This window comes from Mirounga angustirostris, unplaced genomic scaffold, assembly GCF_029215605.1.
Source record: "Mirounga angustirostris isolate CCGP_5_RB_7025 unplaced genomic scaffold, mMirAng1.0.hap1 SCAF_5, whole genome shotgun sequence".
Taxonomy (NCBI): Eukaryota; Metazoa; Chordata; class Mammalia; order Carnivora; family Phocidae; genus Mirounga; species Mirounga angustirostris.
The window spans coordinates 95671959-95695325 of NW_026991713.1; the positions used below are offsets into that span (position 1 = coordinate 95671959).

Genomic DNA, 23367 nt, shown 5'->3' on the forward strand with positions numbered 1-23367 from the left:
AGCAAACATATTTTCATGTAGTGCTTAATATCATGTGCCAGGCTCAAACAAATTACTGATACATGAGTGGTTCTTAACTCTATCCTGTGACTAGTTTTGTAGAACTAAATTGTTTTTTTTTTATTCTTATGTTAATCCCCTACATTACATCATTAGTTTTAGATGTAGTGTTCCATGATTCGTTGTTTGTGCATAACACCCAGTGCTCCATGCAGAATGTGCCCTCCTCAATATCCACCACCAGGCTAATCCATCCTCCCACCCCCTCCCCTCTAGAACCCTCAGTTTGTTTTTCAGAGTCCATCGTCTCTCATGGTTCATCTACCCCTCCCGATTTCCCCCGCTTCATTCTTCCCCTCCTGCTACCTTCTTCTTCTTCTTCTTCTTTTTTTTTTTCTTAACATATATTGCATTATTTGTTTCATAGGTACAGATCTGAGATTCAACAGTCTTGCACAATTCACAGCGCTTACCAGAGCACATACCCTCCCCACTGTCTATCACCCAGTCACCCTATCCGTCCCACCCCACCCCCCACTCCAGCAACCCTCAGTTTGTTTCCTGCAGTTAAGAATTCCTCATATCAGTGAGATCATATGATACATGTCTTTCTCTGTTTGACTTATTTCGCTCAACATAATACCCTCCAGTTCCATCCACGTCGTTGCAAATGGCAAGATCTCATTGAACTAAATTGTTTTTTAAAGATTTATTTATTTGAGAGAGAGAGAGCACATGCATGAGCGCACAGGGGGAGGGGCAGAGGAAGAGAGAGAGAATCTCAAGCAGACTCACTGCTGAGCATGGAGCTAGACTTAGGGCTGGATCTCACAACCCTGAGATCATGACCTGGGCTGAAACCCAGAGTCCGAAGCTTAACCGACTGAGCCACCCAGGCGCCCCTAAATTTTGTTTTTGATAATTTTGTTCTGGGGTTTACATTCTACATGTCTATTGATATTTTCTTTTTTTTTTAAGATTTTATTTATTTATTTGAGAGAGAGAGAATGAGAGAGAGCACATGAGAGGGGTTAGGGTCAGAGGGAGAAGCAGACTCCCTGCCAAGCAGGGAGCCCGATGCGGGACTCGATCCAGGGACTCCAGGATCATGACCTGAGCGGAAGGCAGTCGCTTAACCAACTGAGCCACCCACGCGCCCTCTATTGATATTTTCTATCTCTCACAATTTTCCTTACAGATCTTGATGACAGATTTCTACCTTCCTCTGAATTTTATTCCAGAATCTTGACTTTTTTAGAACTGAGCTTTTCTTTACCTTCCCTGAGTTTCACTTGCTATTAGCTACTTATTTGGTAAAGAAACTTCTGTTAGATTATTAATAGATACTAATAAGTTTATATGTTACTACTCTGTGACATAGTATTTGTATTTTTATCTCAGAATCAGCTCATTACCTTTTTCCCCATAATATTTCCTGATTCAGATAAAGTTTTTCCCCAGGTAAAATTGCTTTGTACTTTGTGCTTTGTATACATTATGTATGAAAAGGTAAAATTTGACACGTATTTCAAAAATTGTTTTATCCAGATGGTTAACTGTTATAAATATCTTCTCACCCAAAGGTGAAGTTTTTATCTGAAAGTATCCTAGTAAAAACTATTGACTTTTTAATTTTTTTATATTATTTTATTTTTTCCTCAACAAAACAAGCCCCCAAGGACCTTTAAAAAATTTTTTAATTCAATTAATTAATATATAGTGTATTATTAATTTCAGAGGTAAGTTCAGTGATTCATCAGTTGTATATAACACCCAGTGCTCATTATATCAAGTGCCCTCCTTAATGCCCATCACTCAGTTACACTTTCCCTCTACCCCTCCTCCCCTCCAGCAAACCTATAGTTTGTTCCCTATGATTAAGTCTCTTATGGTTTGTCTCCCTCTCTGATTTCATCTTGTTTTATTTTTCCCCTCCCTTCCCCTATGCTCCTCTGTTTTGTTTCTTAAATTCCACATATGAGTGAGATCATATGATAATTGTCTTTCTCTGACTGACTTAATTTTGCTTAGCATAATACCCTCTAGTTCCATCCAACTTTTAAAAAAATATAAACACAGAGTAAAGTTGTAGGAATCTTTTGGTAAAAAAGTGACTAGAAGGTAAAAGTCATGTTTGCTTGGACAACTTTTGAAAGGGGGTCAAAGAAGAGAAAAAGAAAATAAAAAATCTGTGGAACTATTTTTCTAAATTAAAAATAGTAGACAGGCAAAAGATTCTAAAATATAATGTTTTTATATGCTAAGAAGTAAGATATAGAGTGCCATAGAGCTAAATATAAACCTCAAATATGCATGCAGATTTTAAAGGTGTCTTTTTAGGATGCAAATGGCTTGAATGATCTTCCAGGACTGTGGCAAATAACAGAACTCAACGCTTCTCCTTCCTCCTCTTACCAGTTCAACCTAGCAGACAAAGAATTCAAACTCCTGTTCATGGTGATTTAATTTACGTCTCAGCAAAGGGCCCTGGTTAAATCTGTAAACCTTTTCTCATTTCTACAAGGTCCCATTGGAGTTCTACACATGCTCTGGTCTTAGGGCCCAAATCAGTGCAACTATGTGGGGCCTTTCATCTGCTCCAGGTGGTGGTTTTTCTCCCCACTTGTCTGATGAGAAGTTAAAAATTACCTTCCCTGTAACTGAGACCACACAAGTTGAACTTTTTGACATTTCTTCAAGACATATATACTGTTCCCGTTTCTGAAACCACTAACCCTTGAGTCTCCTTTCAGCAACACTGTGCATGTTGCTGGAAATTGCAGTGGCCAGTTAAGAGTGAGACAAGAACTTGTCCTCTCTAGCATTTCTTTAGAATGTCTTCACAGGGACTAGAGATTATTTATGCAATGGGCTGTTTCAAAAAAACGTGGGATAGAAAGAATGGGAAGTAGCCTTTTCTTGGTAGAATTGCAGTGTAATTGCTTCTGGAATTAGTAATAATGATGAATTGTTACACAATGATGGGGAAGTTCTGAGTGGGTGACCCAGAGAGACATGGAGGCTGGATTTTGCGCTGCTCCAGTTGCTCATCTTGTTTATTTCCCCTGGCTGTGATCACTGCTGGAAAATATTGAGCAGAAAGGAATCATTTTAAATAATAATCTCAATCCTCATCTGGGTCTTCTGTTTTGTCATGCACTCACTTTCCCAAAATCTGTGCTATGTCACGTGTTCATATTTCACACACAAAAATAAAATTACTTCACGGAAATTCTACATCAATTCATTATTTTTTTTTTAAAGATTTTTTTTATTTATTTGACAGAGAGAGATACAGCGAGAGAGGGAACACAAGCAGCAGGAGTGGGAGAGGGAGAAGCAGGCTTCCCGCGGAGCAGGGAGCCCGATGCGGGACTCGATCCCAGGACCCTGGGATCATGACCTGAGCCGAAGGCAGACGCTTAACGACTGAGCCACCCAGGCGCCCTACATCAATTCATTATTGAACTCTACATCACAAATCTAAAAAACTCTTTTTAGTCCTCATCTCATTTGATATGTCAAATCATTTGACACATGGATTCTTTTTTTTTTGTTGTTCCTAATACTTTCTTTTCTTGACTATAGGGCCTCACTCTCCAAGATTTTCTCAAGGTATCTGAGGATTCCTTCTCTGTTTCTCTGGAAAACTCTTTCTTCTCTGTCCCATCATTCCATGTTGGAATTTCTTGGATGTTCATCACTACCCATGCTCTCAGGGTAAGTGATCTCTTTGATTTTTACGTCCCTCAATTGCCAGCTAAACACTTCAAAACTTACATCTCCAGTCTAGTTTGCTTCTCCACAATTCTTAATTGCGTGTATATTGCTTTCTCATTGCTTCCTCCTGGATGTTTCCAAGAGACTTCAACTGTCACTTCTAACTTACTGCCTTTCATTCCGGTTTTACTCCAGTATTCCTTACCATAGTTAATGACAACCTTATTGGTTGTTCAGTCCATCACCTTGAATCCTCTCACCCCTCATCATCAACCATCAAAGTTTATCTTTTAGACTACCAGTGTGTATTTTGCCCATATCCACTTGTTTTCTTCTTCTTCTTCTTCTATTCTTGGGTCTCAGGTAGATACAGTTGAATCAGTGATAATCCTTGGGCTATGGCACATTGTTATTATTAATACATATATACATCTTATTTATTTATTTAGTCAGTCATTTTTTTAAAAGAAGATTTTATTTCTTTATTTGACAGAGAGAGAGCACAAGTAGGTAGAGTGGTAGGCAGAGGGAGATGGAGAAGCAGGGTCCCCGCTGAGCAGGGAGCCAGACATGGGGCTCAATCCCAGGACTCTGGGATCATGACCTGAGCCGAAGGCTGATGCTTAACCAACTGAGCCACCCAGGCACCCCAGTGATTTTCTTATATACCAAATCTTAGTGATATAATGATTGTATATTTTTCTGAAGGCTGTTTCATGTAATTTTGTCCTCCTTCTGCTACACAGGTGGTTCTTCCAGTGCTTGGATACAATAGTCAGTACCTGAAGAACAAAGTTGGGCAGTAGTACCAGGAAATACTTAGCAGAGATGGACTACAGACATGTAGGTTTGAAGTACCGACTCTGAAACTCAAGACTGAGATGAGAATTGAATAAGAATAATTGAACACAGAAGAACCCACCACCACATCCCATCCTCCACACCATATGTCATTCTTACTGACCACAATAAGAGTCTCCTATCTGGCATTATTACATCTACCTTTGCCCTTTTGCAAGTTCTTTTTAAAACATAGCCAGAGTAATTGTTGAAAACAGAAATCTGATCATATTACTACTTGTTTGCAACCACTCAGCATCTTCTTTATGCCTTTAATGAAAAATTCTTAACATGGCCTGAAGTCTTTCATGAGATCTGTTTCTGCCCTACCTCTGAACTCATCAAATGCCAATGTCATCCTGTTTCTTTATTGCGATTATACTGGCTTATTAGTTCCTGCAGTGCATCAGTCTATTTCTTACCTCCTGGACTTTCAAAATGCTTTTCCTTCTGCCTGGAAAATCTTCTACTTTTCCATTATAGCTGTCTAACTGATCCTTTGGAGCTCAACTTAAAGGACACTGTTCCTGGGTGTCATACAAATCCTTTAGAATTGTTTGCAGGATGTTAAGTCCCCTTGCTATGCTCCTGCCCTCTACCTATTATGTTTCTGTCTACCATTCCTCCTAGACTGTATGCATGAATGAATTAATTTCTAATGTATTCCAAGAAACTAACAAAGTACTTGGTACAAATAACATTTAAATATATTTGTTTACTAAATGCAAAAATATAAAATATGGAATAGAAGCCATATTAAACTGAGTTCAGCTGGATGAAAGGAAAGCAAATTGTGAGTATGAACTGCTTTTTACCAAATAAATTATAAAAGGGAAAAGCTTGAGTTGCAAGTCTATGCTAAAGAATATTGGGAAACTCAAATATCAAATGCTGAGGGTATTGAGTACAACATGAAATCTAAGCTCCCGGGGATAAAATCAGAGACCAGATTGAGAGCAAAAAGTTTCTATTACAGGAGATGTGGAGAAAGAGCAAGAAAAGATTGCAAACAAGGAGAAAAGTCAGTGTGGGATTATCCATAACTTGTAATTCAAAAGCTGTTCTGTACATAGGGTGTAGTTGTGTTTGACTAGCTTAAAGAACAAAGTAAAGGCTAAGAAAATGATAATTTTCAGGAGCCCATAAAGGTATAGCAGCACTTATGATGTTACTTTGTAGAGAATAAACAATTTAGACTCAATAGGGGAGTAATACAGGCTAGTTATAAACCATAAAACTGTGATATTAGATAGCTTAGCCATGGCAACTGTTAGGGTAAAGAGAAAGATATCCAGTCTCTGACTGGTAGTAAAACAGTATGCAATATCTTGCTTCTGTCTCCTACATGTTGCTTGAAGCACTCATGATCTGGAGAGGTAATCAAGATAGTAAGTGAAGCATAAATAGAGCATCTGAAACAGATTACTGGAATTACTTTGGTCCATGGCAAAGGCTGTCACAAGGCCAGAGAAAAGCAGAAGTCCAATTACTAGAATTGGGGAAAAAATATCAGAGTATGATGGAATCAAAGCCAACTATTAGCCAATAAGCAGCCTCTGACGAACTACTCATATGCCACATGCACATTTTATATGTTCAATGTAAATGATGAGTTTGCAAATGTGTAGTTTAAATTTGTACTCAGTATGCTGGAGTGTTAAGCAAAAATAATCTGAGAACAAGGGCAATATTGAGTGAGGGCCAAGAGCATAGAGGAGTCAGAAGACATTGCACTCTGGGGTTTGAAGGGAAAAAAAAAAATCAGATACAAGAGGTGAAGAACTTCCCAGAAAGGCTAAAAAATAATACCTGAAGAATCTGAAACCAAAGGAGTTTTGGCATTCTGTCACAAAGGATATTCAGGTGTGGCCATTCTCTATAAACTGCAACGAAGACTAAACAATTAATGTGACTGCTTATTCAGTGATTGGTAGAACCTAAAGAAAGGGAAAGTTGAACTTGAGCTTGCTCAGCTCTATGGAGACTGTATCTTAGACACATTAGGAAGAGAACACAGATATTCTCTATGGGTGAGTGGTGGAAGATGAAGGAAAAAGCATGAATTTTTTCCTGCTTTGTATAATCATACTATAAACCTGCAATTTATATGTAGCGACTTTAAAAACAGCAGTAAAGCTTATTTCATTATAAACCACTAGGTGAAGCTAATGACTTCATTTATAGAAAGGACACAATGAGAATATGGGCACAGTGGCTTTACTAATAAGCCCCAAATCTGTTTCAAAATTCAAAAGAAGTTCCAAAATCTGGTACCACCCTCCTTCTCATTTCTCTTCCTTCTTCTATCTGCCATGCACAGGCCTGTATAAAAATGTCACAGATTTCCTACCAAATTATGTTCTAATTTCCAGATCCATTTACATTTTTGTACATATCTAATTCCCCTAAACCTGACTCTCACTGGAGGGTTTGCCCTGCCCCATGAATTGTTGTAAACCTGGAATATGGGGCTGACTTTTTCCTTTCCTTTATCTTCCACTAATAATTGCTCATTAAATTTCCTAAACAGCTGTATTGAGGGATAATTGATATACGCTAAGCTGTATGTACATGCTTAAAGTATTCAATTTTTTAGTTTTGATATAGGTGTATACCTGAAACCATCAACACAAAAAAGACAATGAACGCATCACTTGCTCCAAAAAGTTTCATCATAATTACCCGCTATTGTAATCCCTCCTTTCCACCCTTCCCAATCCATCTCTAAGTAACCACTGCTTCCGGTCACAAGAGATGGGTTTGTGTTTTCCCGAATTCTATAGAAGTAGAATCACAAAGTATGATTCATTCCTGCTGTAACATGTGTCAGTAGTTCATTCCACTGCTTGTTAACCCATTCACCAGTTGAAAGACCTTTGGTTTATTTCTAGTTTTTGTCTATTACAAATTAAACTGGCATAAATATTCATGCACAAATCATTACATGGACATATGTTACCATTTCTCTTAAGTAAAAACTTAAGAATTTGTTTTATGTGTTTTTAAAAAAAACTGTCAAACTGTTTTTAAAAGTGGTTGCATCATTTAAATTCCCTGTAAGACTATATGACAGTTCCAGTTCCTCAGGATTCTCAACATGTGGTATAGTCAGTCTTTGTAGTTTTACACATTCTAATAAGTAAGTTTTATCTCATTGTGGATTTCTCACTTGCATTTCCTTAGGGACTAATGATGTTGATAATCACTCCATTGCTTATTCACCATCCTGTACATTCCTCAGTGAAGTGTCTGTACAAAATTCTTGTATTATTTTTTAGATGAGGCTGGTTGTTTTCATAGTATTGAGTTTTGAGAATTTTGTATAAATTCTGAATATAAGTCCTTTATCAAATACATGATTTGCAAGTATTTTCTCTCTCAGTCTGTGGCTTGGCTTTCATTCTTTTGTGATTTTGAAGAGCAGGATTTAAAAATTTTGATGCTATCCAATTTATCAAATTGTTATTTTATGACTTATGCTTTTGGTATTAGAAAATCTTTTTTTTTTTAAAGATTTTTTTTAATTCATTCATTCGAGACACAGAGATACAGAGAGAGAGAGAACATGAGCAGGGAGAGAAGCAGAGGGAGGGGGAGAAGCAGGCCCCCCACTGAGCAGGGAGCCCGACGCGGAGCTCGATCCCAGGACCCTGGGATCATGACCTGAGCCAAAGGCAGACGCTTAACCATCTGAGCCACCCAGGCACCCCTAGTATTAGAAAATCTTTGTGGAACCTAAGGTCACAGAGATTTTCTCCTCTGTTTTCTTTGAAAAGTTTTATAGTTTTAGGTCTTCAATTTATGCTTCTGATCCATTTTGAGTTAATTTTTGTATTATATGATGTAAGGATTGAAATTCATCTTACTTCACTAATTGGGAGCTAGAATGAACCAATGATAAAGCAAAGCAAAACCAAAAACAAAGCAGGGGGCCCGAGTTGGGCCAGTAGAAAGGTACAGGGAAAGAAATGATGGGAACAAAAAAAGAAAAAAATTCACAAGAGAAAATCTTTTATCCATAAGTCAGACCCTGAACAACCCTTCTCATCCCCTCAAAATTCCTAAATCTCAATGCTCTAAAAACTCAGAGGGCACTAATTACTGAAAACCTAACATCCTTCCTTTAAAAAGTCTTCTGAAAAAGCAGTAGGCTACTGTAGTGATTTTGTTAGTGCCGAGGACCAGCATTCTTTAAAGGTCACTATGATTTTAGAAGCTGGTTGGGCTTCTTCAACCCTATATCTCACCTTCAGAAGTGTCTCTTATAGAAAGGACCCCATGTCAGAATAATCGACTCTCTCCCAGGCCCACAAAATACAGCAACAAAGACCGCCCCCCAAAATCAGACTTTCCATTAATAAATAAGGAATCTTCAGGTTTCACAACACAACCCACACATACAAAGTGCAAATTTCTGGGACTTTTCTCACTGATACAGAGCCCTGTCCTATTATGTTCAGAGAAACCATGTAGACAGCGGCCCCCTCCTGTTGGGAGCCTGCTTCCAAGCAAATGAGCACCACTGCGACCTAACTAGAGATACTGGGAAGGGACTAAAGTGCCAGAGACACAGAGGAGGGGGGTGGTCCTCATGAATCTTTCCTTTCCAAAACCCAGCAGGGAATGGAGGATATGGGGGTGAGTGAGAGAGGTAGGCATGCAGTTTTAACAGCTCACCCTGCTAAGGGGTCTAAAGTGCCAAGTCAAGCTGCTGGTGACCTCCAGAAATTAGAACTGTAGGATACACTGGGGGTAAGTGTGCTGCAGTGGGAAGAAGCCAGAACCATAGGGTAGCAGTGAAGAAGGGGTTTAGAGGACAGTAATATACTATCAAGAGCTAAAAGCTGACCCAGAACACATCAAAGTTACAGGTTGGAGAGGAATCTGCTGGTTCTTTTCTTTTTCTAAGGTGACAATTGGTGTCATTTATTTGTCATGTCTTTTTTTAATATAAGAGTTTAGTGCTATAAATTTCCCCTTACATAGTGTTTTAGTGACATCCCATAAAGGTTGATATGTTTTATTTTCATTTTTATTTATTCTTAAGTATTTTTTAATTCCCTTTTTGATTTCTTCTTTGACCATTGGATTATTAAAAGTGAGCTATTTAGTTTCCAGATATTTAGTTTTCCGAGATATTTTTATTGATTTCTAATTTCAGTCCATTGGTTTTTTTTTTGAAGATTTATTTATTTTAGAGAGAGAGCGAGAGCAGGGTGTGGGGTTAGGGAAGGGGGCAAAGGGAGAGGAAGACAAGCAGACTCACTGTTGAGAGGTGAGCCTGACTTAGGCCTGGATCCCAGGACCCTCAGATCATGACCAGAGCCAAAATCAAGAGTCGGACGCTTAATCGACCGAGCCACTCACAGGCCCCTAATTTCATTCCATTGTGATCAGAGACAATATTTCGTATGATTTGAATTACTTTAAATGTGTTGAGAATTCTTATATGTCCAGAAATATCATCTTAGGAAATATTTTGCATGCACTTGAAAAGAATGTATATTCTCTTGTTACTGAATAAACTGTTCTCTACATGTTCATCAGGTTAAGTTGACTGATAATTTTGCTTCATTCTACTATCTTCTTACTGATTTCCTGCCTAGTTGTTCTATCAGTTATTGAGAGAGAGAGATAGAAATTTCCTACCGTAATTATGGATTTGATATTTTGCCTTGCAGTTCTCTAAGTTTTTGCTTCATGGGTTTTGAAGCTCTCATGTTAATTTCATAAACATTTAGGATTGATATGCACTCTTGATAAATGGACTCATTTACCATTGTGAAATGGTTTTCTTTGTCACTGAAATCAACATTCACTGATTTTAATATAGCCACTCTGCCTTTCTTTTCATTGATGTTAGCATGGAATATCTTTTTTCATTATTTTCATAGCCTATTTTTTTCTTTATATTATTTAGGCATCATATAGTTGAATTGTGTTTTTAATTCAAGCTGCTAATTTATGCCTTTTAATTGGGTATGCCTAGACCATTTGCATTTAATGTAATTATAAATATAGTTGAGTCCAAATCTATTATCTTGCTCTTTGTTTTCTATTTGTCCAATCTATTCTTTGTTCCTTTTTTTCTCTCTTTATCACTTCTTTTGGATTAAATACCTTTGATTCCACTTAATCTACTTTGTTGGTTTACTAGCTACCACTCTTTGTTTTGTTATTCTAGTGGCTTCTTTAGGTTTATAGTATACAATGTAGCTCATCATAGTCTACCTTCAAAAGATATTTTGCCACTTTATATATATAGTACATAATTTTATAATAATATTCTTCCATTTGTCTACTTATCTTTGTTTTTATTGTTATGATCTTTTCTTATTTATTTTTTTTAGGGGGGGAGCAGAGGGTGAGGGAGAGAGAGAATCTTAAGCAGGCTCCACACTTGAACATGGGGTTTGATCTCATGAAAATAAGATCATGACCTGAGCTGACTACAATAGTCAGATGCTTAACCGACTGAGCCACCCAGGTGCCTCTCTTTTTAGTTATAACATGTCATTTATGTAATTTAAAAACACAAGCAAGCAAAACTCATTTTACAAGGCTGCATGTATGCATATTTGAGGATCTGCATCAAATACTGGAGTGTTTGTCCATGACAGGGGCTGGGAGAGAAAAGGGTGCAGGCAGCAGGATTGAAGGGCAAAGGGAAAAAATGAAAGTCACAAGAAATAACAAATAGAGGAGTCATATATTCAACTTGCTGAAAAAGAAGACACTCTTCCTATCCTTGGTATATTAAGGCTAGCAAGTAAGATGAACAATAATTATAAAAAGTACAAGTTATAATTTTCAAAGTACAGGCTATATGATAGACAAATAATGACAGTAAATGTTTTTCAAAATTGGAGTATCAAAAAGATGTTTTTGTGTGTGTGTTTTTTAGAGATTTATTTATTTTAGAGAGAGAGAGAGAGAGAGCAAGTGGGGGGAGGGGCAGAGGGCAAGAATCTTCAAGCAGACTCCCCACTGAGCACAGAGCCCAATGCAAGGGGCTCAGTCTTACCACCCTCAGATCATGACCTGAGCTGAAACCAAGAGTCGGATGCTTACCCAACACCATCACCCAGGCACCCCAAGATGTTTTGTGTTTTACATTTTATCTTGGTAGCAATATTGAGGATGATTGGAGGCAGGGGTGGTAATAGAAAGGAGGGCAAGAGTAAAATGCAGTGAAAGTAGAATGTTATTTTTTAAATCTACTAAGAGTATAAGAAGAGCCTAATTGAAAAAAAAATAGTAGGCAAATGGAAGGAATAGACCAGTGCAAAATTCAAAAGAGAAAAATCTTTTTTTTTTAAGATTTTATTTATTTATTTGAGAGAGAGAACGAAATAGAGAGAGAGCATGAAAGGGGGGAGGGTCAGAGGGAGAAGCAGACTCCCTGCTGAGCAGGGAGCCCGATGCGGGACTCAATCCCGGGACTCCAGGATCATGACCTGAGCCGAAGGCAGTCGCTCAACCAACTCAGCCACCCAGGCGCCCCCAAAAGAGAAAAATCTTAGTGAGCAAAAAATTTCTGCTTCCATTAAGAATGAAGAAAAAGGAAGTGCATTTATTCTCCCACCAGAAATAAGTGAAAAACAGACAAAATAGGTGAAACGACAATTTTCAAGACACTGAATATCAGGCAACAAAGGACAGTGATCCATGAGAGATGAGAAACTAACAGGTTAAGTCCAATGATTGCTCTAGTTTATTGCCTTGAAAGAGTTTCCTTGCCAAGGAGTAGGCCTTTATAATATAAAGTTCAAATTCTTTAGCATGGTACAGGATGCCCTTCTTCATGTAAACTTAATGTTGCAGTTTAGCTCTGAAACAATAACAGCATTATCAACAACATTTGTCACAGTAACAAAAAAATAGGTATTATCAAGTGCCTACCCTTTGGCAAGGGCTGGTGGATGTCTTGTTGAAAAAGAAGACATGCTTCCTATCCTTGGTGTTTTAAGACCAGCTAGTAAGATGAACAATAAATAATTATAAAAAGTATGAGTTATAATCTTCAAAGCACAGGTTACTGTGAGTGCACATTTTCCTGAATAATTCAAGGTTAAGGTTATTTTTCCCAGTGAAGTGGTGTTTAACGAAGAAATGAAAGCTAGATGAGTAAGGGTTAGCTCTGGAAAGACAGTGGCGGGAAGCAATACACACAGAAGGAACAATGTGTGTAAGAGGTTAGTTATGTCCAAGAAATGGAAAGAAGCCAGCATGCCCTTGTTGACCCGATTGTAGTATCTCCTTGCAAGACTGGAGATGCTTCTTAAACTCCCCTATTCTGGCACACCACTTATACCTGAGAATATTTATGCCATCATGGACCATCAAATTTCCATGTTTTCATATGGCTGTATTGTTTTGTATGTGTCATTTCTTATGCCTTAAATCCCTTTATCCTTTTTCTTTGGGGCAGAGCCCTTCTCATATTTTAGGACACAATTTGAGCATCTTCTCACAGAAAAGAGTTTTCTGACAGTTCATTCCTGTCTCGCAGTTGATATGATCATTTTTTTCTCTATTTTTCACCCTGTGCTTTGAACCTCTGTTTATTATTGTTAACATATATTTTTCTCTCACTTGAATTTGAGTTATTTAGAGCTAAAGTTATGTCTTATAAATTTGTATTGCACCATTTGTAGAATCTGTAATGGTCATGGCTAATTTTATTCATCTCATTAGAAAAGAAAAAGCAAGTGCTGTCCGTAGACAGTCTACAGATTTATTCATTTGGTACATTTGATTATGGTAATAGTATTACAAGTGACTATAGTGATAAAATATTATTAAATTATGCTTTGCTTCTTTCACTTTAGTTTTTTGACATAACTACATAATGATTGTCATTCTTGTTTCTATTAGTCCAAAACAAAGTACTGAAATCTAAATATTCATTTCAATAGCAATCGGACATGAGTTAATATTTCCCCTTAATTTTTATAAATCTGTAGTAAATGTTTCTCAATTTCTTTTGGCTGTTTCATGTCCCATATTGAAGAAAACATGAGCATGAAAGGGAACCTCAGTTTATGAATGACTTCCCTTTTTTCACTGACTGACTCCACCTCCATTATGTAGCCTTTCTGGTTGTTTTGTTTTGTTTTGTTTTGTTTTGTGGAAGTGAGATGATTTTTAGAAGTCTTAGTGGTCCTCCTCTTTAGCAGAACATTTCTAAGGAAAAATACAAGAAGATTTAGAAATCATTAAAACTTTGGACTGGACAAACTCAGAATGGTCCCATATGGAAACTCTGGATCTGCAGGTAAACATTTCTCATTTAGTCTACATTTGCCTTTTAATATAGTATAAAGTTAACAGTCGATGGATCTTATTTAATAGTGATTGGCACTGGGAGAGTAAGGAATGGGAAATGGGCATTAAGCTTTTATGGCAGTAACTTTTATCTGCCATAGATTCAGAATTGAAGATGGGGGATAAAGATTTGATTTGGCATAAAAAAAGATTAGATTTGGCATCAATTTTGTAAAACTGCTGAGGTGAAATTAAGAAAGGAGCTGAAACAAACTGAACTGTATTGAGTAGGACAACAATAATTGTTAGAAAACATAGATCATACAGGAATGAATATTGATTTCAAGTTGATCACATAGGGAAATTTAGAATAGCATCCTGAATGTTGAAATCTACTTCATGATTTACATGGATGTGTTAAACTCATTTAGCATTTTTTATTTTTTTCAGAGCTTATTTTTTTAAAGTATTTTATTTCTTTATTTGAGAGAGAGAGAACAAGCAGTGGGAGAGGGAGAAGCAGACTCTCTGTTGAGCAGGAAGCCCAATTTGGGACTGGCTCCCAGGACCCCAGGATCATGACCTGAGCCGAAGGCCAATGCTTAACCAACTGAACCACCGAGGGGCTCTTTATTCAAAGCTTTTTAATCATAGTATAGCATATCACATGAAAGCACAAGTCCTAAGTGCACAGTTCAGTGACTTATCCCAAAGTACATGCTCCTGTGTGGCTACCAACGCATTCTTGCTTTTACATGAGTGTCGGGTTAGAGTAAGAATAAGAAGTGAGAGTAATGAAAGCTGTAGAGCTTTATGCTCTATCTAGGGATAAGATCTAGTATTTTGATTTTTCAGATAGAAACATTGTAACTTTATTCCATCAATGTTCAGCTACCATTTAGCAGGTACTGTGCCAGGTACTGGTGAAGTAGTGCTGAGGCTGATACATAGAATCCATTCCCTCCTGGAGCTTACCACCTAACCATCTGGGTCCAGTGGGCTTGGAGACAGGGACCTCAGTAGTTGACTTTCGTTCTGTGCCCCTGCTAAGCTTCATCGATGCTTTTGCGATTTTCCAGGTTTTAAGGTCTGCTCTTGAAATTCTTTTCCATCCACAACTTCCTCCTTCTTACTCACCCCTAGGTCACCTCTAAAATGAACATTTCCAAAGCTATTTCACTGAGACTACATGGTCCTGGGTATGAAGGTTTCCTGTCCACCTTGCCTTTTAGAAGGAAGGGTTCTTTGTCTTGGTTCGATTTCCCTTGTTAACCTCAAATCTCTGAAATTATCTGTCTTCTCCAAACTCTCTTTTTTGGGAAGGCAATACTTTTGTCCTTTTTCTTTTCTTCTTTTTTTTCTTTTTTCACAGACTGTAGAAGATGTTTCATCCTCTTTAGCCCCTCCACTGTGGCTGTGGTCTCAGTTCTCAGTGCCTGTTTGATCACCAGTTCTCTCGGTGAGTGCTTTGTCAAATGCAAATAATTCTCCTGAAGGCTCAACAGCATTTAAAAACATGCTTCATGATTTCAAAGGATCAGATATTAAAAGCACAAAGTAAGATCCTAACCATGTGACACCAAAATATGAACAAAATAGCATGGTTCCCCCAAAATAAAATTAACTTTCACAGGAAAAAAAATGTGCATTTTGCTTAAAGATTTAAAATAATGTCTACCTAAAAAATAGGGAACAATACAGAAGAGGAAAAACCTCAGAATTATTGGGATGAAATGGAATTTGAGGAACACTTTAATAAAATCAAATGCCAAAATTTACCTTAAAATGTATTGAGGGAGGCCAGATAGATATCAGTGAGACCACAGGTTCCTATGTTAGTTAAAGTAATCATAGGATGGTAGCTGAGACATTTGGGGGGCGGATGGTTTGGGGGAGGGAGAGGGATTTTTTTCATGATAGGAGATATAGGAAAATATCTCCATCTCAACTTCCACTTAAGTAGAAAAGTTTCAGCCAGATTTCAACTAGTATTTTAAGAATTCTTGGTGTTTTCCATATATGTGTGTAATGGGCGTTAAATTCCTTAAGACTGGTCTCTTCATCCTCATCATGAGCCTTCTTTCTATCAATCTTACGAACTTGGAGAAACTTACATAGCTCATACCTATAAAATTTTGTAATATATTATTTACATAGTAAACTCTCTGTGGAGATTATATAAATCGACATTATAAAGAATCTCACAATTGCGTTACTTAGCTTAACTGGTTTTATGTCCTTGCTTCATCTGAAGCCTGTGATGCTGATATTTGTACTTGCATTCCCATGAAATAGCATTCTTCTATTGTACCATGGATGAGTCCAGAATGTTTCTCAAATTTGACTTTGAAAAATAAGTAATCTAAGGAATAATAATTCTCCACTTGCTCTGGATCCCGACCAATCGCTGCCTTTACACATTGTTGCAGGGGGAACAGAGAAGGAGCTGAGGCTAACTGATGGTGAAGACAAGTGCACCGGGAGAGTGGAGGTGAAAGTCCAGGAGGAATGGGGAACTGTGTGTAATAATGGCTGGGGCATGGATGAGGTCTCTGTGGTTTGCAGGCAGCTGGGATGTCCCACTGCTATCAAAGCCACTGGATGGGCTAATTCCAGGCCAGGCTCTGGACACATTTGGATGGATCATGTTTCTTGTGGAGGGAATGAATCTGCTCTCTGGGACTGCAAACATGATGGATGGGGAAAGCATAACTGCACTCATCAACAAGATGTTGGAGTAACCTGCTCAGGTAGGACTTACAAAAGTCAAAGCCTCAACATGAAATGCTTTTGGGGGGGGGGTATGTAGATGGGTTAAAAATGAAAAGGAGCCAGTTTTCTGTAAGTCATCTCGTTCATATATAAAATCACCCAATCTATTGCTAAAGACCAGAAGATGCATGACAAACCCCATTAAAAAATCAAAAGAGATTCTGAATACCACAATCAATAAGGAAGTGACCAGTCTCAATTTTACAGTCAGTAATCTTACTATAAGTCTCTACTCCTACATAAAAGTATGATATCTAAGTGAATTCTTTGTCCTCTTTCTCAGTAATGTGCTGCTTTTGTGCATTGACCTTTCTGTCCATTCACTGATATTCAACTTACTGAATCGAGATATAAATATTCCTAGCACTAATCCTTTGTTGGAGGAAGGATGTTTTGCCAAGTATAATTGCTTTTTCCAGTGTATAATGCTGTTCATTTTATTTAATGGTGGTTTGTTGTGGGTTTTTTAAAAGATTTATTTATTTATTTCATTTGAGAGAGAGAGAGAGAGCTGGGGGAAGGGCAGAGGGAGAAGGAGAGAGAGAGAATATAAAGAGAATTCTCAAACAGACTCCCCACTGAGCATGGAGCTCAACACAGGGTCGATCTCAGATCATGACCTGAGACGAAATCAAGTCAGATGCCTAATCAACTGAGCCACCCAGATGCCCCATGGTGGTTTTGATTTATAAAACATTTCATAAATTGTATCTCAGTTGACCTTACAATAACTCAGAAAGTTCTGCGTCAGACCTTTCTGCTGTAAATCCCAGGGTCATATTTATGACCCAATTCAGATTCTTGGGCTTCCCATTTCTCCTTGTTCATTTCACTGGCCTCTCTCTCCTAGCCTCTTTCTTGGAGACCATCTCCTCCATGGGACTGATTTTTAGAAAGGACTAATCTCTCTCCAGGCATTGGGGTGTATTGAGAACAACACAGGCTAGTATCTAGAAAAATGCGGGGGGTGCCTGGGTGGCTCAGTCGTTAAGCATCTGCCTTCGGCTCAGGTCATGATCCAAGGGTCCTGGGATCAAGCCCCACATTGGGTTCCTCGCTCTGCAGGAGGCCTGCTTTTCCCTCTCCCACTCCCCCTGCTTGTGTTCCCTCTCTTGCTGTATCTATTTCTGTCAAATGAATAAATAAAATCTTTAAAAAAAAAAAAGAAAAAAGAAAAATGCGGGACTAAATTCCAACTCAGCTGCTCATGAATGTTATTTTGAGCAAGTTGTTAAACTTTTCTAAACTTTAGTTTCTGAAAACTCAGTGCTTTAATACATGTAGAGCTCTACTTTTTCCTTTTTCCTTCCTTCCATCCTTGCACTCCCCACTCCTCCTTTTCCTCTTCCTCCTCCCACTCCTCCCCCTCCTCCCTCTTCTTGTCTTTTATTGTTAATCATTACAGGGGAAAGATAGGGAATAACAATAGTAACATTTACATGGAGCATCTACAGCAAAGTTAAAAATCCTAATAAATCTTGCCAGGCTCAGGGATTCTGGGTGGCTCAGTCAGTCGAGCGTCAGACCTTTGATTTTGGTTCAGGTCATGATCTTGGGGTGGTGGTATTGAGCCTCGGTCTGGCTACACATTCAGCACAGAGTCTGCTTGTCTCTCTCCCTCTGCTCCTCCCTACTCTCTCTCTCTCTCTCAAATAAACGAATACATAAAATCTTAAAAAAAACAACTCTTGCCAGACTCTTAGCTGTTTAAGCTAAGACATCAGTGTAGCACTTTTAACTCTTGTTTTCTGTTTTTTCATAATTAAGGATAGAATTAATCAAATTTGCTTTTTGAAGTTTATACAGTGAATGCTCCAACTGGTACATGCCTAGTCGCCCATGGACTCCCTAGTTCCATGAGGTTTCAGAGGCTATATTCTGAGATTTCCCCAACCTGACTAATGCTCAATCCTTAGAACCTCTACCTGTTGGGAGGTTATGTTATCATCACACGCGCAGGGACAATATAGTATAACAGTCAGGAGAATAAAGGCTGGTGTTAGACTGCTTTTTCTTTTAACCTCCTGACTCTACTGTTTTCTAGGTGTATGATCCTGTGACAATTAGGCAAACTGAGAATGCTTATCTGTGAAGTAGGGATAGTGGGAATAACACGTAATGCTCAATGTTGTAAAGATTGATAGCTTAGGTGATACACTTGGAACATAAGATGCATATTTTAATTGTGAACTACTACTTTTATGATTATTAATTGTCCAGAATAAAAAATCCTGTTAAGTAGAAGTCTTTGCCTGGTATTTAGAGCTTCTAAAAGTGAATCCCTTTTTCAAAAAGAGAGCCTCTAAAAATTTTGTTCAAGCCCAAACAGTTTTTTTTTTTTCATGTGATGTGTCCCCAGATTTCATCCCAAATCTCCTTTTCTTGGGTATTTTAGTCCTCATAGAAAATCTAGGGAAGAGTGTATAGAGAGAATTTCCTTTATGAAAGAGCTGTTCTTTGCTAAAAATGGTACCAGATGCTTTGGGGGAGGGGAAGCTTTGATTCAAACAGGAGATTGGTAAGAAATGAATTATTTTGACTTATTTTTTCTTTAATTTTTATTAATTTGGTATACCATAGGATGCTTTTGCAAACTATTGTGAATGCTTAGGCATTTTTATTTTCCCCTTTTTCCTGTTTTCTAATTTTATATTTGACTTCAGGTAATTCTTCATGCTCTGAACTGTAGATAATAAAGACAGATTAAAATAAAGATTTTAAATGTTCAACAAACGACCAGTTTTCCATTTTTGCTACTTTGTTGGATGAACTAATTTTATTTTCTCTAGTTTTTAAAATAACTGCTTTAAGTCAAATTTACCAATTTCTATATGAAAGAGTGCTTACTTTGTCTTAACAATGGAAGGAAATAAAACAAAACAGAAAGCAAATTTTAATCTGTAAAACATTTTCCTTGGTAAGTAGGTGTAGAGGAAAGTCCTCATTGTTAGCTGGTCCTTAAAAGATTAAAATTCCCCAATATGTAAAGATGGGCAGCATCCAAAATGAGGCACCATTTTTAAGGACAGCATCAAATCTCAAACGTCCAGAGAAATTTTATTTCCTAAAGTCACTTCTGAATGAATATCACTTCTGAACTCTGGTCTTTTCTCTGCTCTAGATGGATCCAACTTGGAGATAAGGCTGATGAATGGAGGAAACAAGTGTTCTGGAAGAATAGAGGTCAAGTTCCAAGGACAGTGGGGAACAGTGTGTGATGATAACTTCAACATAGATCATGCTTCTGTGGTTTGTAAACAGCTCGAATGTGGAAGTGCTGTCAGTTTCTCTGGTTCAGCTAATTTTGGAGAAGGTTCTGGACCAATCTGGTTTGATGATCTTATATGCAGTGGAAATGAGTCAGCTCTCTGGAACTGCAAGCACGAAGGATGGGGAAAGCATAACTGTGATCACTCTGAGGATGTTGCAGTCATTTGCTTAGGTAAGGACTGATCTGGGTTTGTTCTGTTCTTCCTGAGAGGACAAAAGAAAGGGGGTAAGAGTCTGAAAAGCCTGAACTCTTAAAAACAGAATGAGGCCTACTTCATCAATCACCTTATTATGACCTAGTTTCAGGTTCCCCATCTGATACCTGTGGAGATTTTATCTTAACTGAAATGAGAATAACTAGGTTAGGGAGGAAGGATGAACAGGGAAACTGAGATCCCAGTCATGAGGATAGAAGGAGGTGTTTAGAGAATAATCCAATCCTTCCTCTCTCCCCCAACCCCCCCAAAAAAGAGAAGAAAGAAAAAGAGAAAAGGAAAAAAAAAAAACCAGCTTAACTAGCAAATTGTACTTTTGGGATGAGTTTTATTTATTTATTTATTTATTTTAAAGATTTTATTTATTTATATTAGAGAGAGAGAATGAGAGAGAGAGCATGAGAGGGGGGAGGGTCAGAGGGAGAAGCAGACTCCACGCCGAGCAGGGAGCCCAGTGTGGGACTCGATCCCGGGTCTCCAGGATCATGACCTGAGCCGAAGGCAGTCGCCCAACCAACTGAGCCACCCAGGCGCCCCCTTGGGATGAGTTTTAAAAACAAATCACATTCCTTATCATCCTCTACCTGCAAAGAGTTTAACCCACCCCTTCCCAAAATATTAGTTCAAATTCACAGAATCAAATGATAAAAAATAGTTTGGTTTTCTACTAAAACCTCATTTAAGCTAGTGCTATGGTATGAACGGACTCTGTCTAGAGACTTTCGTGTTCCATGCTTGCTCAGGGCACAGGGACAGTGGATTTGTGTGTGCAGGGATGACACACCTTTTTTCACTTGAATTCTTAGTTTGAAGCTTAGTAGGTCCTGAACCCCAGAGAAAGTTCAGAAAAATGTAATAGAGTAAAAATGTCCCTGTATTCACCAGATATCTTCTTTTCTTCCAATGACGAAAATTCAATTCAAACTTTAACTAACTAACTAACTTTAAGGAAAGAGGGTACTGACTCAGAAAACTGGGAAATCCAGAGGTACTGTTGGCTTCAGGCATGGCTGGATTCAAACACTGAAACAGTGTCATGGGGGTTCTGGCTCTTTTTCTATTTCTTACATTGGCCTTTTGTTGTTGTTGGACAACATGACCATCTATTGTTTGAACTACAAAGAATGGGATTCCTACAGCAGAGATGGAATTTGTTAGCTGAAGAAAGCAAGAGGGATTGGGGATCGAAAAAAGCACAGGAGTTACCTTCCATTCTCCTTTACCCACCAAAATCTTTCTAGGTCCCCAATCAGCACATTTCTTCTCAATGCTGAGGACTCCCAGTAAACTGTATTGTGGCAGCAAACGCTAAACCTGCCAGAAGAAAGGGGCAACTTATTTATTATAAGAGATGGCTCAGGATCAAGCTCTGTTTTTTGAGGAATATTGATTGGGGGAGGTGAAAGTGGTAATGATGAGGTCCCCTTTTCTCTTTGCTTGCTTTTAGACTACGGAAGTGGTCACAAAGGGGCCAGGTGTATAACGCAAACCAGGCAGTCATAGACAGGTAATGAATCAGTGTTGAGTCCTGGGCAAACCGGAGTGTGTGCATATCACCTAAACACATACAAATATATATTTAACAAGAAAACAAAGAAATTCCAATAAAAAACAAAGAATTCCAATAAAAACTCTGTGATAGTCAAACAAACCTCTAGATAAAATGTGGCCTCTAGATCTCCTGTTAGGAATGTTTTCCTTTTTTTTTTTTTAAAGATTTTATTTATTTATTTGACAGAGAGAGACACAGCAAGAGAGGGAACACAAGCAGGGGGAGTGGGAGAGGGAGAAGCAGCCTTCCCGGCTGAGCAGGGAGCCCGATGTGGGGCTCAATCCCAGGACCCTGGGATCATGACCTGAGCCGAAGACAGACACTTAACGACTGAGCCACCCATGTGCCCCTCTCCCTTTTTTTAAAGATTTCATTTATTTATTTGAGAGAGGGAGAGAGAGTAGGGGGAGGGGCAAAGGGAGAGGGAGAAGCAGACTCTCTGTTGAGCAGGGTGTCCCGCTCGGGGCTTGTTCCCAGGACCCCGAGACATGAGCTGAGCCGAAGTCAGATATTTAACTGATTGAGCCACTTAGGCGCCCCAGAAACTCTTTTTATAGTACATGTTCTCTGTACTGAAAAGTCCTGTCTTCTTTTTCTTTCTTTTTTTTTTAAGATTTTATTTATTTATTTGACAGAGAGAGACACAGTGAGAGAGGGAACACAAGCAGGGGGAGTGGGAGAGGGGGAAGCACGCTTCCCCCTGAGCAGGGAGCCCAATGCGGGGCTCAATCCCAGGACCCTGGGATCATGACCTGAGCCGAAGACAGACGTTTAACAACTGAGCCACCCAGGCACCCCCTGTCTTCTTTTTCTAAAAAAGTTATTATTGAAGCATCATTGACATAAATGTTATATTAGTTTCAGGTGTACAACATATTGGTTCAACAATTCCATAAATTATTAGCTGTCCACCACAGTAAGTGTGGTCACCATCTGTAACCATACTAAGTTATTACAGTGTTACCGACTATATTTCCTATGGTATACTTTTCATTGCTCTGACTTATTTATTTATTTATTTATTTTTATTATGTTATGTTAATCACCATATATTACATCATTAGTTTTTGATGTAGTGTTCCATGATTCATTGTTTGCCTATAACACCCAGTGGTCCATGCAGAATGTGCCCTCTTTAATACCCATCACCAGGCTAACCCATCCTCCCAACCCCCTCCCCTCTAGAACCCTCAGTTTGTTTCTCAAAGTCCATAGTCTCTCATGGTTCATCTCCCCCTCCGATTCCTCACCTTCATTCTACCCCTCCTGCTATCTTCTTCTTCTTCTTTTTTTTTTTTTAACATATAATGTATTATTTGTTTCAGAGGTACAGGTCTGTGATTCATCAGTCTTACACAATTCACAGCGCTCACCATAGCACATACCCTCCCCAATGTCTATCACCCAGCCACCCCATCCCTCCCACCCCCCACCACTCCAGCAACCCTCAGTTTGTTTCCTGAGATTAAGAATTCCTCGTATCAGTGAGGTCATATGATACATGTCTTTCTCTGATTGACTTATTTCGCTCAGCATAACACCCTCCAGTTCCATTCATGTTGTTGCAAATGGCAAGATTTCATTCCTTTTGATGGCTGCATAATATTCCTTTGTATATATATAAAACCACATCTTCTTTATCCATTCATCTGTCGATGGACATCTTGGCTCTTTCCACAGTTTGGCTATTGTGGACATTGCTGCTATAAACATCGGGGTGCAAGTACCCCT

The 23367-nt window shown here is 38.5% G+C and overlaps 1 protein-coding gene across 3 annotated transcripts in view; it reads left to right on the plus strand.

Moving 5' to 3' along the window:
- The first annotated feature begins 13661 nt into the window (after nucleotides 1–13661).
- CD163 (CD163 molecule) overlaps nucleotides 13662–23367 on the plus strand; it is a 49620-nt gene continuing 39914 nt past the window's right edge. For 2 of the 3 annotated variants that reach the window (XM_064591620.1, XM_064591622.1), the window contains exons 1-4: nucleotides 13663–13837; nucleotides 15200–15286; nucleotides 16257–16577; nucleotides 19721–20041. In XM_064591620.1, the coding sequence (XP_064447690.1) occupies nucleotides 13807–13837; nucleotides 15200–15286; nucleotides 16257–16577; nucleotides 19721–20041 (760 nt within the window). In that variant the 5' untranslated portion in view covers nucleotides 13663–13806. Of the gene's footprint in view, nucleotides 13838–15199; nucleotides 15287–16256; nucleotides 16578–19720; nucleotides 20042–23367 lie in introns of all 3 variants that reach the window. The other variant, XM_064591621.1, reaches the window with a different exon arrangement.